This window comes from Trichomycterus rosablanca, chromosome 23 (assembly GCF_030014385.1).
Source record: "Trichomycterus rosablanca isolate fTriRos1 chromosome 23, fTriRos1.hap1, whole genome shotgun sequence".
Taxonomy (NCBI): domain Eukaryota; kingdom Metazoa; phylum Chordata; class Actinopteri; order Siluriformes; family Trichomycteridae; genus Trichomycterus; species Trichomycterus rosablanca.
Genome location: NC_086010.1, coordinates 1,397,149 through 1,414,379, shown reverse-complemented (window position 1 = coordinate 1,414,379; position 17,231 = coordinate 1,397,149). Strand labels below are relative to the sequence as shown.

The 17,231-nt window shown below is 45.3% G+C and overlaps 2 protein-coding genes across 4 annotated transcripts; both read left to right on the top strand.

Annotated features, from left to right (window-relative positions):
* The first annotated feature begins 2,111 nt into the window (after nucleotides 1–2,111).
* smpd5 (sphingomyelin phosphodiesterase 5) lies at nucleotides 2,112–9,139 on the top strand. 3 transcript variants are annotated; one of them, XR_010007397.1, is made up of 8 exons: nucleotides 2,112–3,238; nucleotides 3,523–3,598; nucleotides 3,715–3,855; nucleotides 5,197–5,286; nucleotides 5,616–5,679; nucleotides 5,975–6,134; nucleotides 7,580–8,057; nucleotides 8,164–9,139. XR_010007397.1 is itself a non-coding variant. In XM_062985524.1 (7 exons), the coding sequence occupies exons 1-7, from the start codon at nucleotides 2,165–2,167 to the stop codon at nucleotides 7,685–7,687; spliced, it is 1,713 nt and encodes a 570-aa protein (XP_062841594.1). In that variant the 5' UTR covers nucleotides 2,112–2,164; the 3' UTR covers nucleotides 7,688–9,139. The 3 variants fall into 3 exon arrangements, 1 of the variants encoding a protein (XP_062841594.1); XR_010007396.1 differs by having other exon boundaries at nucleotides 7,580–8,061; XM_062985524.1 differs by having other exon boundaries at nucleotides 7,580–9,139.
* Nucleotides 9,140–10,521: 1,382 nt separating this feature from the next.
* Nucleotides 10,522–16,709, top strand: gpatch3 (G patch domain containing 3). The gene is made up of 7 exons (XM_062985415.1): nucleotides 10,522–11,106; nucleotides 12,053–12,504; nucleotides 13,301–13,475; nucleotides 14,224–14,283; nucleotides 14,738–14,856; nucleotides 15,389–15,516; nucleotides 16,085–16,709. The coding sequence occupies exons 1-7, from the start codon at nucleotides 10,527–10,529 to the stop codon at nucleotides 16,269–16,271; spliced, it is 1,701 nt and encodes a 566-aa protein (XP_062841485.1). The 5' UTR covers nucleotides 10,522–10,526; the 3' UTR covers nucleotides 16,272–16,709.
* The last annotated feature ends 522 nt before the right edge of the window (nucleotides 16,710–17,231 follow it).

The window sequence follows — 17,231 nt, the reverse complement described above, 5'->3', positions numbered from 1 at the left end:
AGAGCGTACTGACGTGTGTACCACCCGATGGCTCGGCTGTTTCGGCCTTCCTCCCCCTTCGGACATTAGCCAATCATGTCCATGCAGACGCCCAGCTGATAGCACCGCTGACATTTAAATCCTGGATCCCCAGAGTTTAGCAGTAGTGGGTTAGAGTAATTTACCACTGCGCCACCCGAGGGCACAAGATTTGTAATAAAATTAAATAAATAAAAACAATCCAGGAAACATTCGGTTTAGTGCTGTCAGAATTGTGTTGTAATCTAACACTGACAGAATGAACAGAGCTTGATGTAGATAACAGGTTCACTGATGCAGGTGAGGCCCCGGTGCAGAGCTGCTGTTGTGGTGACGTGCTGCTGTACCTGTGTGGTTTGGTCTCGGGTCTCTGGTGTGCCGAATGCACTGAGGTGAAGATGGACAGATGGTGAAGGCTGAATTATTACCTGCATGTCTGATCTTGCCCCGTCCCACCACCCCTCTGCCCCGTGCTCATCTCAGCCTGGCGTTATCGAGCTTTCTCTGAACTGACCTCTTATTACCTTTCGTTCTTTATATCAGGGGTGAAGGTCCTCCGACTGCAGGTCACAAAGCTGTTGAGTGTTTTCTACTCGGGTTGATTATTTTAGCCGAGGGAGCTTTTGATGATGATTTTATTAATATAATTGAATTATTTATGCTTCCAACCTTGCAGCAACAGTTTAGGGAAGGTCCTTTCCTGTTCCATCACGACTGTGCGCCTGTGCACAAAGCAAACTCTATAAAGACATGAAGTCCAGCACAGAGTCCTGACCTCAGTCCCACTCAACAGCTCTGGAATGAATCGGAACATCAACATCAGTGCGCAGCCGTACAAACACTGTCATCTTTGGACTGAATGGGACTTCAAAGTGTAGTGAGAAACCTTCTCAGAAGAGCAGCTGCTGTTATAGCAGACATCCCAAGTCTCCCGCATATACACAGCGGCTCCCTGATGCCCGCAAGTCAGATAAAATCTCCCGGAATCTAGAACCAGCGGCCAAGAGCGACACAAACGCGCACGCGTACTAAATCCGTTATCTGATACACAATCTAGCGCACTGTGTAGGGAACATAATTAATTATTTAATACACTATCTAGTGCACTATGTAAGGAACACAAATCATCATCTAGTTATACTTTCTAGTGCACTATGTAGTGAACATGAATGCGTTATCTAATTCACTATCTAGTGCACTATGTAGGGAACATAAATCCGTGATCTGATATACAATGTAGTGCACTGTGTAGGGAACATAAACCAATTGTCTAATTCACTATCTAGTGCACTATGTAGGGAACATAAATTCATATCTAAAATACTATCTAGTGCACTACGTAGGGAACATAAATCCGTTATCTGATATACAATTTAGTGCACTATGTAGGGAACATAAATCCGTTATCTGATATACAATTTAGTGCACTATGTAGGGAACCTAAATCCGTTAACTAATACGCTACCTAAAGCACTATGTAAGAAACATGAGTCTATTATCTAGTACACTATCTAGTGCACTAAGTAAGGAACATAAATGCTTTTCTAATATACAATCTAGTGCACTATGTAGGGAACATAAATCTATTATCTTTCACACTGTAGTGCACTATGTAGTACACATTAATGTGTTTGTGATGCGAACAGTTAGCTTAGTAGCTTAGTTAGCAGCTCCTAAAAGTTCTGTTATCACCCATAATCCTCTGGTGTTTTTTTTTTGGGCTTGGGGGGTCGAGGTCCGGGTACGGGGGTACCTCCCTGAAATGAGTGTTTGCAACTTGGGATATCTGTTATAGCAGAAAAGATCACGCTCTGTATTAATACCATTTGTTTTTTGAATGGGACGTCCAACAAGCTCATGGTCAGGTGTCCAAATACTTTTGGCCATTTACAATTAGAATTTGTTGTAATGAATATATGGGACTCATCTGATTAGCATAATTTATGTTGTGAGATGAATGATGTTGCACTTTATTAATTGCAGTTGTGAAGTCAAGTTAAACACACACTAATATATATATTTTGAACTTTGCAGGATCGTGTGGAGACAGACTGAACCTCGGGATGAAGCGGTGGACGATGTGAGGATGTTTTTGAGAGGAGTGGAGGTGCGTCGCTCTGCCGCGTCTCGTTGATCAGGTGGAGGGATGCCTCTCAGAGAATCTCCCTTCTCTAATGGCGTGGTCGGGGCTCTACACGCCCTGGGATGGGCGCTGGTCTTCCCCTGCTTCTGGTTCCTGGACCGACTCATCGCCGTGTGCAAATCGACCAGTCTGGAGCGCAGACGCAGGCTGGAGCAGGAATGCTACCTCCACCCGCTTAAGGTCCTCTTCGGGTCGCTCCTGTTCCTCGTCCTGTTCCTCGTCTCCGCGCCCTTCGCCCTGCTGGGTTTTCTGCTCTGGGCTCCGCTCCAGTTCTCCCGTCGTCCCTTTTCCTATCGGCGGCAGGAGGCGACGATCAGGATGCAGGACCGTAATGCGGGATGGGAGGGGTCCGGGAAGGTAACGTTTGGATTTACGAGTGCCAATCTGTGCCTGCTGCCCGATGGCCTGGCGCGGTTTAATAACCTGATGCAAACACAGAGGAGGGCAGTGGGCATCGGGCAGAGCATCGTGCAGGGTGTGTCCCGGCCACATATTCGCATTTTTATCGACTCCCCGAGTAGCGGCGGGGCCATGAGTCCATCCAACAGCCTGCTGCCTAACGCGGGCACCAGCTCTTACGGTGCCACAGACTCTCAGTCCCAAACAGCCACGACAGAGCAGAGCATGAATGGTCCTTCAGACGGTGTGGATGATGTTCAGGATGGAGAGATCATTCAGATGTCCTCCTCAGGTGCTGGGGTGGAGGAACCCCAGGATCAAGCCACCATCCTGAACTCCAACCAGCATGCAAACAAAAGCCAGAAACACTCCACAAGGACTTTGCCAACGCCGTTAGAGGTGTCCTGCTTGTTTCCTGCCAACGTGGACATTGTGTGCCTGCAGGAAGTCTTCGATAAGAGGGCTGCCGCCAAGATGGCGGATGTCCTGGGTCCGCTTTTCGGGCACGTTCTCTATGACGTAGGCGTCTACGCTTGCAGTTCCGGCTCCTCCTTTAAGTTCTTCAACAGTGGGCTACTGGTGGCCAGTCGCTTTCCTGTTATGGATGCGGAGTATCGCTGCTTTCCCAACGGAAGAGGGGAGGACGCACTCGCCGCTAAAGGCCTGCTGTCTGTCAAGGTACACGTGCTGTGATTTAGGGTTTGGCGATGTGATTAAAAAATAAAATGTATTAATAGTTCATGTAGTGATTGGTGGTCCAGCTATAAACGTACAGAGGACCGAGCAATAGGAGACCAATTCAATGAGAGACCTTTTTAAAATGACCTTTTTAATAATATTTTATCTCTAAGTGGGCGTCTTTGTTGCAGCTCACAGGTTTGAACAATGTGTGTAGTTCTTTTAAGGGGGGATTGTGGGTAATGTGTACTGGGGTCTGGCTAATACGACCGTTTGCTGACCAGGTGGACACTGGACTGCAGAAGGGAGAGAAGAAAATGGTTGGGTTTTTTAACTGCACTCATCTTCACGCTCCAGAAGGTAAGAAACACTCCGACTCAGTTACTCTCGTAAAGCTTTAGCATCCAGAGCAGCGGCGTGGTGTTCTGTGCGTCGGGGGCTTCGTGAACGTGTCTGTGGTTCTTTCTCCTGACCAGGCGATGGAGTGATCCGCTGTGAGCAGCTGGACATGCTGACCAAGTGGATCGGCGAGTTTCAGACGGCGAGGAGGCAGGAGGATGAGATGGTGGTGTTCGACGTTCTCTGTGGAGACTTCAACTTTGATAACTGCTCTCCAGGTACGTCCTGTGTTTAACATAGTGCAGGGGTGGACCAATCAGGAGCCCAGGCGGGGTGTACGGCTTTATTTTTGCGCTCGACAGCGTAAGCAGAAGTAAACTTTTCTCGACACTGTTTAGATATTTTGAAACCCTTGAGCCCATGATGGCTTTGCATCATAGATCCACACGTTTAGTAGGACATCAGGAGGGGGTCATGGTGCTATTTGGAACAGAACCTTTATACAGGACTACAGTTATTGATCCACAAAGCTAAATCACCGGATAATGTTGTATCAGTTTCAGTCGCTCATCGTGGTTAAATATATTTTGATCGATCCGGCGCTCCAGTCTCTGGTACTTAAATAAGAGTCGTTCATCAGGATTTATGTTTCATTATTGAAACTGGGTACAGATGTGTGAGACTGCTTGATTACATCTATAATGAACATTTCTGTTATTATACTAGATCTTTTTTTTAATTTTCCACATACACCAATGAGCCAGAACATTATGACCACCCTCAAACCTGTGCATGATGCCTATTTGTTATTACTGCTGCACGTGAGGTTGAGGGATCTACAGATGTTGGGCTGATGAAGGTTCCTAGTACTTCTGATCAACATAAAGACCCGAGGGATCGTTCTGACCAGATGACTCGGTTGAAGTACGTATCTCCCAAACATCAACTGGTGAGCACCCATTCAGTGGTTTGAGAAGGACCAAGCTATGAACCACAGACAGCTTGTTGGGCACCATGACAGACCAAAAGAAGATCTACTGTGGATCAAACTGCAGATGATTTTAATCCTGGTGATGAAGTGAATGTGTCCAAACACACAGTGCATCAACGCTTCTGAGTACGGGGTTGGGTAACATCTACAATGGACACGCCTTTATTGGAGCGATGGAAGAAGGTCGACCAGTCTGACATGTCCTGTTTTCTCCAAGATCATGTGGACGATCGTGGAGAGATGCACCAGGATGCACTATAGGATGATCCACCTCACAGTGTACACAAGTTGAAGGACCTGCTGGTAACATCCTGGTACCAGATACCACAGGATTCCTTCAGGTGTCTTGTGGGTTCCAGGTCTCAGTGGGTCAGGGCTGTATTGACATCATATTATCTAATGAGATATCTTATAAGCAAACAGCACTTAATGTGAGTGGATTAAATAGTGAGACCGTTTTTTGGACACGTTCTTGCTGTAATACTATTTCTCAAACTCCTGTTGCTCCAGACGTGTTGCAGGTCTGGTACATGTTGTAAGTGTCGAGTGTGCTGAGCATTAGGGTTAATATTTGCTGTTGTTACTGCAGCAGTGTATGAATGAGATGTTTCTTATCTTCTGTGTGCAGATGACAGTCTGGAGCAGAGTCACAGCGTGTTCCTCGATTACACTGATCCATGCAGAGCAGGCCCCGGTCGAGAGAAGCCCTGGGTGATAGGTACTAACCACGCCTCGTACTCGTCTCACGCTGGGAAAATAAATAAACGTTCACTCGTAACGTAAATGTTTTAAAGCCACCAAAACAAAAACGGAACAACAAAGACTTCATCTTTAGTAAAAGGAAATTCAATGATCCTGCCATGAGTGTAACCAATGTGTTTACATGGTGTTAAACCAGTAAATAAACAAACAAATCACCAGTATGGACCAGAATGCCAGTATAAATGGAATCGATGTATTTTCTTTCATGGATTTCTATTCAGCGTCCTGCTTCCAGCGTGTCCCCCGTGAGTAAATAACACTCACACCTCCACCTGTACTCCCCAGGTACGCTCCTGCAGCAGCCGACCCTGTACGACACCAACGTGAGGACTCCAGAGAACCTGCAGAGGTAACACTAATTTACACTCGCTCATTCTGCTCGCTCCCTCCCCATTTCTCCCTGTTTAGACGTAGCCAGTTCATCACCGCACAGACACGACACCCCCTTCCTCAGGCTGGTGACATTTCTAAGACTCTGGTCATTGCGTACTACTATGTGCATTTTCGTGATTTCTATGATGATTCTCCCGTCATGCAGGCCTCGAACCCTGTGCTGCATCACGTACTCAATAGATCGTTTATGAGCTTCGGATCTACACCTTAATCAGAGATTTTTGTTATTTATTATTTTTGTCTTTTTGCAGGACGCTGGAGAATGAAGAGCTGCGTAAGATGTACCTGGCACCCCCTATACCCAAGGGCGACGCCCCTCTTGAGTATCCTGAGCCCGGAGAGCCGTGGGTGGGACGGCGGATCGACTACCTCCTGTACAGAGACAGCACTTGCGCCGATTGTTGCCACACAGTAAGATGCTTCACTTCAAACCCTTCCTCTGCTTGATGAGCCACCACGACATCCCGATAGAACCATGGCGTGGGCCGTCATATTCCTGACTTGCGGTCAGAGTTTCTGGGTGGTGCCGGACTCACACATCACATCACACATCGCAAGTCAGGGATATGAACCGAACAGGGTGCGAACCTGTTGCAGGCCAGCACTTACTTATTTGCTCTCCCGCCCACACCCAAGGACCATTTAGAGCAGCCAATCCTCCTTCTGCATGTTTTTAGGTGGTTGAAAGAATGGTTTGAATGACTTGGGGGGGATTGGAGGGGTCTACAACAGTTTAGGGGGGTTGTTATAAGGTAATATGTAAAGTTGACCCCCAGGATCCATGCCATGGTTCTTTTGGGGGCTTGGGGTGATCATGGATGTTTAGGATTGCTGTTAATAAGGTATTTATTTGATGTATTTACTATTCAAAGGTTTTTTGTGTTTTGATCAGAGCAAAGTCTGTTTATTAGTCTGCAGTTCCTCCTGAACTCATGATAATATGAGCTGCATAAAAAAAGCACAAATTTAAGCTCTTGAACTAAAGAATTTTGAGAGCCTCTCAGTTAAGGAGGGTCATGATGCCCTGAGAACAGACCTGCAGCCATGACGCCCACTTGCGCTGACATTTCAGCCTTTAGTTTCGCTTGAATGCTCGACCCATCGTGTGAATTGGCACATTCTTCCACACCTACTGACCTGCAGAACTGGTTTGAGTACTGAAGCGAAACATCACGAGTGATGCAGCAGGAACGGGTACAGATCTGTACGTGGGGTTTTCTGCCTGAAGAATGAAGACGTTCTTCCTCTTGAACCTTCACCTACGCAAAGAATCCACACTGATTCTGCTCAGACACGGTTTGGGTTTTGTGTGTTGGAATGTTTTTAGGAGATAAATCAGTAAAGTGTGGTGGTAAAACAGTAGATTTGGGACAATAATAATATACAAGCCCTTATATATATATTTATTTTTATTTACTCTTGGGTGGAGCAGCAACACTCTTGGGTCTACAACACATACACAACCATGATTGCTGCTGCGCTTGCGGCCTCTGCTGGCTGGTCGAGGCGCTGCACAGAGGCGGTGAATAACGGAGAGCAGTGCCTTACTCTCCGTACGCAGTACTGATCTCTGCTTGAATCCACCTTGTGCAGGTGAAAAGAAGTGGTTGGCTGCTACACACGTGTCGGAGACGGCATGTTAGGTTCAGCCCACTTCGACTCATTCAGGGTCTGGACTGATATATTTGGGTAACTGGATATGACTAGATGAGGAGAAAAAAAGCTGATAGGTTAACATTAAAGCCTAGTTTAAAGGCGGTTGGTTATCTGCTTAAAACTGGTGAGTTTGAATCCCTGGAGTTTGAGGTTAGTTTGGAATTCAGTCTTACATGCACTTTCTTTCTCTCTTCCTTCAGGAGCTCGAGGAATTTACTTATGTGACACAGCTGGCTGGTCTAACGGATCACGTCCCTGTGGGCCTGAGGATCAACGTCATGCTCGACTCTGCAGGGGCCGAGCCATAACACACACACACACACACACACACACTCACACACAGGATCAGATTACAGGATGGAAGGATATCAGGAATGCAGATTTCTGTACGGACGGGCACGTGCCAATATTCTATTTATCAGAGTCTACAATGTTAAATCAGACTGTATCAGACACTTCTGTCTGCCACGTTTTTACATCTGATACTGAATGATCTGGATCAGGATTATCTTCTGATAACCCGGACACACGACACACTGCTCTGGATCTGTCTAAAATTATGAGACGGTCGTCTTTGTGTTTGAAGAGATTTCATCTAGGATACAAACATGCTGCCCAAACATGCTGCCCAAACATGCTGCCTACTCCTGAATATCATGCGCGGTGTAGAATGGTGGTGTAGGTAAAATAATATTACATCATGTGAAAGGACAAAATGACTTATTATATTATTAGCAATTTAATCAGGTAGGTTTTAATCAGTTTCTTGTATTCCCTCTATCAGAATGTTGATATAACGGCACCCTCTGAGTGTCTACACAGACGTGATGGGCTGTGTCTGAGGGAGGATGGGCAAAGGAATCCTTCATTACTGCTGCAGTAGCGACCTCTGCTGGCTGCTCGTGCTGGTTCAGGTGTATCACAGCGGTTGTGTGTTGTGTGGCCCCACTCTGACCGATAGAGAAATGCATAAATAGATAATAAATGAATATTAAAACGAATAATATTATCCTATTAATCATTTAAATTCTGTACAGCCTGATGCAAGCGTTTAGTTTTGTTGATTTTCTACATAAAAGTAAGTGAATGGATTCAGTACAGCTAACACACTACAGACCATTTTTCTGCACAGTGACCAGCTGTGATCAGCTGAACTTTACTTACCAAAAACCCCATAACATTTTGGCACTTCATTTGTTTATTTTTCCCTGAAATGTAGAATTTTGTAACCTCACAGCGCCTGTCCTGCCACACAGAGACACAATAAAACACAATTTTGTGGCTCAGAAGTGCAATCGGGGCTGTGATTGTGTTTCACTCACTCACTTTCTTAACCGCTTATCCAATTAGGGTTGCAGGGGGTGCTGGAGCCTATACCAGCTTTTCAATGGGCGCAAGGCACACAGTAACAACCTGGACGGGGCGCCAGTCCATCGCAGGGCACCCACACACACACACACCCATTCATCTATAGGACAATTCAGTGTCTCCAATTAACCCGACTGCATGTTTTTGGACTGAGGGAGGAAACCCACACAGACGGAGAACATGCAAACTCCTAATTGTGTTTTATCGCAATATAATTCTGAATTAACAATGGTCCACTCTTCACACACATCATCTCTGATGTCTGTTTCTCTCTAATGTAAAATTTCACAAACGAATCGTGCACTAAATTGTGTTTGTTCTTTTTAACCACTTAGATTTTGTACATAAATTGCATTTGTTTATCTGTTTTAATAAAATGAAAATGTTTTCGAGTGCAGCGTGATTATTTCTCTCACAAATGTTTTCTCTATATATATTTATATTTAAAACGAGGACAAAAATGGGTTTAAGTATCAAACAGATCAATCTGCAGTCTAAATAATAAAAGCTTATTTTAAATCTTTTGAACTGTAAGAACCACAATTCCAATATAGACAGATGTAGACAATATGGGACAGAATGTAAAAAATAATAATAAAACAGAAGCAGTGGTTTGTTAAGACCTCTTGATGGTTTTCCTTTGATGCCTGCAATACATTCCAAAAAGGTTTGGGACAGACGCATGTTTATCTTTGTGTTGTATCATTTTTTTAACGTTTAATTGTTATTAAAACAAAAACACCAGCTGATCCCATTGGTTGAAACACACGATGTTGTATTTTGTGCTTAATAAAGTCACATTTTTATAGGAGACAGCAGGCAAGCCAGTTTAGCACCTGATACACTCTTTTGCCCCCTTTCCACTGGATGGTATCCTATAGTACCCTTTGTTTTTACATCTGTTAAGCCCACTTTAGTGGTTGTTTCCAGTACTTAAGTATCCTTGCTAAGTTTGGTTACCCGTCTTAACCGGGGTTGAGTTTACTGAAGTGGGCTGGATGGGTGAGTAAGACAATTCACAACTGATTGGTCGAACAGAATCACCACTAGGGTGAGATGATATAAGCTCCACATTTAAAACCAACAGAGCTCTAGAAAATGAAACAACACAACAGCAGCAGGGCAAACCTAAATCATATCCTGAACACTCCAGCCATAGAACGTTATGTCTGGAGGTCCTGGGTTCTTTCCCCAGGTGGGGCGGTCCGGGTCCTTTCTGTGTGGAGTTTGCATGTTCTCCCCGTGTCCATGTGGGTTTTCCTCCGGGAGCTCCGGTTTCCTCCCACAGTCCAAAGACGTGCAAGTGAGGTAAATTGGAGATACAAAATAGTCCAAGACCGTGTTTGATATAACCTTGTGAACTTGATGAATCTTGTGTAATGAGTAACTACGGAGTACGTTTCTGTCATGAATGTAACCAAAGTGTAAACATGACGTTAAAATCCTAATAAACAAACAAACTAGATAGGTGCCCAGTCAGCCGATAGCACCAATGAGAACCTGGATTTTAGCACTGTTGGGTTGGCGCACTCGATCACTTGCATTGCATTTAGTAACAATTGTCAGTCGCTTTAGATAAAAGCATCTGCCAAATGCCATAAATATAATGAACATGAAATATAGAACTAAAAATAAGACATAAATCGTGTGATAAATCTGTTATTTTTCTGGGTTACGTATTTATGAAAAGTTTTAACTTTGAACTTTTAATTTGGAAGGTTAAAGCGGATGGAGACTTTTATTTTGAAATGAACTGATTCTCATGGCCTGGTAGTGAACATGGCTGCCTGTGATGAAGGAGTTTATTTTGTGCTTAATAACATTCCTGTTCACTTCCGATCTGCTGATCTGAGGAATTATTTCAGTCAGTTTATAGAAAGCGGAGGATTCGTGTGTTTCCATTACCGACACCGACCTGAGATCAGACTCAAACCGGCTCAGACTGAGGGGCCACCAGGGGCCACAACAACAACAACAGCAGCAAGAGCAGGGGCCCCAGAGCAGATCCAAGCAGATCAGAGTGAGAACGGTAGTGTAGATGAAGCCAGTGATGATAAACCCAGTACTAGTGATGACATAGCAAGTACTAGTGATGATAAACCCAGTACCAGTGATGATAAACCCAGTACCAGTGATGATAAACCCAGTACCAGTGATGATAAACCCAGTACCAGTGATGATAAAGCCAGTCCAGGTGAGCAGAAGGGTGATCAGGTGTGCTGCTGTGTGGTATCAGTGAGACCCCAGGACTCTGACAGGTTCGGGAAGATGTACGCTGGAAACCAGTGGATCGATTCTAAGGGAAACTGGTTATCAAAGCGCTGCCTGATCCGGAGAATTAAAGTGTCCGACCACACAGGTGAGTCCGATCAGGATTAAACACAGTAATGCTCCTCATACTTTCACGTAAGTGTTCCAAACTAAACGAACGCATTCGTATTCATTTGGAGTTTGATCTCCACAAAACTTTGTAACATGACTGCAGGAATTCAGTCACCAAAGAGGAACCACTGATTGTGGGGTTGAATACTTTTGATGAGATATGAGATGTTATGTGTGCAAGTATGTATTTGGTTGGGGGTGCCAATACTTTTGCTCAGGCAGGTGACTGTGTGTGTGCAAGCACACAAACATGCTCAGCAAATACTAAGTGTTTGCTAAGGTGTTCTTGTTGGATGTTAAGTGCTTTCTTAAGTGGTTGCTAAGGTAACAGGTTGCTAGGCAGTTACTAAGATGATGCCCAGTGGTTGCCATGGTAGTGGTTTATGAACAGTGGAAGCCTGCCTCGATAAGCTCCTGGTGAACGGTTCTTTGCGTGACGTTGCTTCCAGGGGCAGTTTGGAACCGTTAGTAAGTGTGGGTAATGAAGACAGGTCATCTATAAGCCTGTGTGGTTTCACAGCTGAGCTGTTGTTGCTCCTAGATGTTTTCGCTTGAAAATAACAGCATTGTCAAGTGATTGGATCAACTCTGGTTGGAGTTACAGAAATAATCCAGGTCAGTGACTGTCTCTGGACCTTGTGTGCTGCATACTTTGCTAAAGTCACTAAACCACGGTTCAGAACGGGTGTCCACATATTTTTGAAATAAAAGTTCACAACACAAGAAGACTTTTAACCTACCTTGCAACCATAAAAATAAAAATGAACATATAATATGGACCAAAATATGAAGACACATATATAATACCTATTACTGCCATTAAATGACACCAATGTGTTAAACATGGCGTTAAAACTTAAATAAATAAAATAAATAAATAAAAGTTCATCCATAAACGTTCCCTCTTTCCCCTCTCTCTGCAGATCCTGACCTCTTCCCTTATAAGACGAAGGCCGAGCTGAGGCGGCCCACGGCACACGGCGGTCTCTTCACCAGGGCCCACCTGAAGGCGCTGCCCGAGCTCAACCCGCCCGCCCTGATGCCGGCGGGTAACGTGGGCACCCGGGTCACAGTGTTCCTTCAGCTCATCCAGTCGTGCCGCCTGCCGCCTCGCCTCATCCGCAGACTCGGCCTCACCTTCCCCAAAACCGGCTCCAACCGGCGCTACGGCAACGTGCCGTACCACTACAAGACCGGCGTGGTGGCCGCCGGCGAGGAGAGCGTGTTCACCGCCGGGGGAGCCGAAATCTGCGGGCCTGGCAGAGTCGCCCCTCCGAAAAGCCCCGGGAGAGCAGGACGGGGGCGGGGAGAGCGCCCGGTTAGGGAGGAGACGCCCGAGAGGGACAGCGAGGAGGAGCAGTCAGGACCCGATGATGTAAGTGTGCCACGAGTCCCAAATTAAATGCACTACACGGACTAAAGTATCGGGACGCCCTTCCTGAATTCCCGATAAATGGTCAGGTGTCCAAATACTTTTGGTCATATAGTGGATCATTCGTCATGATTAACAACTTCATCCTGATCAGGCTTGCGGTGCGTCATGTGCCCCTGAACACTGGGTTCAAGGCGGAAATACGACCTTGACCGGGCGACACACATTCACTTAAATGCAGGAGCAATTTTGCAGAAGCCAATCCACCTACTGCATGTTTTCTGGGGTGTGAAGTTGGGGAAAACTGTGTGGATGTTGCAGAACACCATGCTGATAGAGTTCAGGGTTTGTTCCTGATTCGGTTTCCTCTTTTCTTCACGATTTAGTCATATCCAATTCCCCATATGTTACTTCCCCAGCCGAGCAGACCCCACCCTGGTCACGCGTGCACCTCTGTTTTTCACCAGGCAGAGACGGGGTCTCGCAGAGAGCAGTATCGTGTACGTAGTTTCAGTGAACCAGTCTCTCGTACAGGAACCTTGACCAGGCAGAAGAGGTCGCATGGTAGTTTGTAGCAACGTAGCACCTGAGCCCAGCCTTCACTGCTGGACCTCTGAGACCCTGATCAGATCAGAATAAAGCAGTTATTGAATATGCTATTTTCATTTGTTATTTAATGGAATTGTTTTCATGATCTTTCCATGCGTGTGCGTGTGCGTGTGTGTGTGTGTGTGTGTGTGTGTGTGTGTGTGTGTGTGTGTGTGTGTGTGTGTGTGTGTGTGTGTGTGTGTGGATGCAGGACGATGACCGGTGTGAGGAGTGGGAGCGACACGAGGCTCTACACGAGGACGTAACCTCTCAGGAGCGCAGTAAGGAGCGTCTGTATGAAGAAGAGATCGAGCTGAAGTGGGAGAAGGGAGGATCAGGACTGGTTTTCTACACCGACGCTCAGTACTGGCAGGAGGAAGAGGGAGGTGGGCCCAGACCGCGCCGTACCGACAAAAGTATCGGGACACGCCCTAATTATTGAGCTCAGATATGTCAAAGACGGCTGTTCCTATCAGATGTATGAAATCAGTCTCTATCTATCTTCTCGGCTGCTCCCGTTAGGGGTCACCGGCGGATCGTGATCCGTATTATTGATTTGGCACAGTTTTGACGCCGGATGCCCTTCCTGACACGACCCTCCCTATTTATCTGGGCTTGGGAGCAGCACTACAGTGCACTGGTACCTATAGGTCAATTCAGTGTCTCCAATCAGCCTGGCTGCATGTTATGTACTGTGGGAGGAAACCGGAGCACCCGGAGGAAACCCACGCAGACACGGGGAGAACGTGCAAACTCCGCACAGAAAGGACCCGGACCGCTCCACCTGGGGATCGGACCCAGGACCTTCTTGCTGTGAGGCGACAGTGCTACCCACTTAGCCTCTGTGCCGCCCAGATGTTGAATAAATAATATGCTTACAAATATCTTGGTTTGATGGTAAGTTTGGGGTCTGTACGTTTGGGGATGATTCTTTTAATGAATAGGCATACATTCCCACAGACACACGCCAAAAGTGTAAAGGTCCACAGTATAAATACCCTCAGTTTGGGAATGAGGTGCCCAAAAGCTCGTTGTAAGGTGTCCGGATACTTTTGAGCACAGAGTGTGTAATTCTTCGGTGGCTAAACTCTTTAAAGGTGACAGATTTTAAACTTCTGTCCTCTTTCTCTGTAGATTTCGACGAGCAGACGGCGGACGACTGGGACGTGGACATGAGCGTGTACTACGACAAAGGTAAGACAGGTTCATTTTTTTATTCCCCTGCTTTGCTCATTACCCCCAACATAAAGCTGGTGCATTTATTCGTACGTCAGCAGAAGAACTTTAAACTGATTTCAGAGTGGGACTGGTGGACGGTGTAGCTGATGAAGAATTGGGTGACAGGATCCGACTTTCCCCGCCAATTTTCCTCCCAATCTAGTCGTATCTAATTACCTGAATGCATTACTCTTCCTCTCTACTCATGTTGACCTCCACTCTGACTGAGGAGAGCCGTGACTAACACACGCCATCCCTGACATTTGAACCGACAAGTTGGAGATGGAGAGTGTTTTAGCGCCGCGCCACCTGAGCGCCAATCTTTTTAGAATCGGAGAGAACTCGAGACGCAGAGTTTTGAGCTGAACGTACTAGAATAACTTTTGAACGTACTGTCATTTGTTGTTGTTATGTTGTGGTTGGTGCTCAGACGGAGGTGACATGGACTCCAGAGATTACGTCCGGATGCGCTACGAGACCCGGCTGAGGGCCGGTGAGGAGCAGGAGAGCTGCCAGAGGAAAATCGGCACCTTCGAGAGGTTTACCAAGGTGAGAACGTGACACAGGGGTGATGGTGCGGAGCTCGGTGTGTGAACAGCTACGCTATATGGACAAAAGTATTAGGACACGCCTTCTAATGAATGAATTCACATGTTTCAGCCACGACAATCACCAACAGGTGTAATAAATCAGTTATATGAAGGAAATTATATGCCTCCGATTTTGCAGCAACAGTCTGTTCTCATGAGCGAGCTCTATAAAGACATGAAGAAAAGCTCCAGTGTCCTGCACAGAGAATTAACTGGAACACCAACATCAGTGCCAAGCTGTACAAATGCTAGCGACTTTTGACTGGACTGGCACAACTTCCCACAGTCATACTACATTCTTGTGAGAAGCTTTCTCAGAAGAGGATGTCAGACAAGCTCATGGTCAGACGTCCAGATACTTTCGGCCGTATACTGTAGCTTTACATGAGCACGTCATCCAGAAGAAGCCGCTGCAACTTTCTGTGTTTTCAGCCTCTGTGTGCAGATGTTTTCATGTGTGTGTGTGTGTGTGTGTGTGTGTGTGTGTGTAGGGCGTGGGGCGGCGGGTGATGGAGAAGCAGGGCTGGAAGGAGGGTGAAGGTCTCGGACATTCCAGTATAGGGATGTCTGAGGCTCTGGAGAACGAGGGCCAGCACCCCCACTGCAGGAGAGGATTCGGGTAAGTGTTCCTGCACCCGTAATGAACGAGTTCAGGTCTGAGATACACTGCATGGACAAAAGTATTGGGACACCCGTCCTAATTGTTGAGTTTAGATATTCCGAACACACCCGTTCCTATCAGATACACAAAATTAATGATGCCTTCCAAATACATGCCAACATTCTGGGAAATGCTGTTCCTTTTTTTTTTTCTCGGTATGATGCCCCCCTGTGTAGTACGTAAGTTAGGTGTGGAGAAACTGTACAGAGTTTTGACCTTTAACCCTGCTGGAAACCACTGGGATGATTAGGAATGTTGACTGTGAGTAAAGCCTTCTTATTTAGCACAGACGCATGACCCTGTGTTCTTTGACTTTTGAATAGGCATAAATTCTCACAGGCACACTCCAAAATCTTATGGAAAGACTTTCTGAATGAGTACAGACTGTCCATGGTTTTAGAACAGGGTGTACAACAAGGTCATTATAAGGTGTCCAGATACTTTTGACCCTGTAGTGTATTAATAATCAGTAATCATTCTGTTCTCCCCTGTATGTTGGATTTAAAACCCTTCACCCCCTGTGCAGGTATCATGGAGAGAAGCTCAGCTCCTTCCAGCCTCAGAAAAAACCTCGGACCGAGTTCCACATATCCACCGTTTACGACGAGCCTAAAGACGTGGACCGGGGCGACACTTTGTACCGCCGACAACACCCCGCTAGCATGAAACACTCACGCCGGCGGGCGGGGGGCAGCGACCAGCCCGGCAGCTAATTCCATCCACTTCAGCCGCTTTTCCAGTGCACACTTTTAAACCCGGTCCCGATCTCATGACTGTAATAAGATCTCAGAAAGCCTCCCTGGGTCAGAGGACCCCCGGCAGGGGTGCATCACACTGAGAACCGTGCAGCGTTTCTATAACTAGGCTGTTTGGCTCCCTCCCTCAGACACAGCCAATCATGTCTGAGAGCACAGCTGGGATTTGAACCCAGGATCAGATGCTGTGAGGATGTTAGCAGTGTTTTATCAGGATGAACTGAAACTCACAGTAACAGTTTCTTACTATAAATAAATAAACATCAGGAAACTTTATCTACAGAATCTACAGGTTTTATAATATAATTTTATTTTTTTATTTAAATGTTTTATATACATTTTATAAATGCAGATTTATTTTGTTCTGCTCAAAAATAAAAATTAAACTGGAAATTTTCTACTTGTATTGTTTTTTTTTTACAGTAACAAAACAATCCAGTTATTAATGAGTGAATGAATGAAAAATGAATAACCGAAATAAAGTATTACATACATACAATACATTTATAAATGAATAAATGAGTAAATAAAAAAGTAATGAATGGATGAGTGAATTAATGAATAAGTACATAAATAACGTTACTAAATGAATGAAATAATGAGTGAATAAAGTGATTAGTGAGTGAGTGAATGAAATGAAGTAAGTGAAGTAAGTGAATGAGTAAATAATTATGAACTTATTACTCTATCAGATCACACTGTGTTAATGAATGAATGATTATTATATCGATTATTATTATATTAATAATTAGAAGTTTATTACTCTCTCGGATCACACTGTTGATGAATGAATAAATAAGTGAATAATTGAATGAATGAATAAATGAATTAATAAATGAATGAATGAATATTATATTAATGATTATTATTATATTAATGATTATTATAAGTTTATTACTCTCTCGGATCACACTGTGT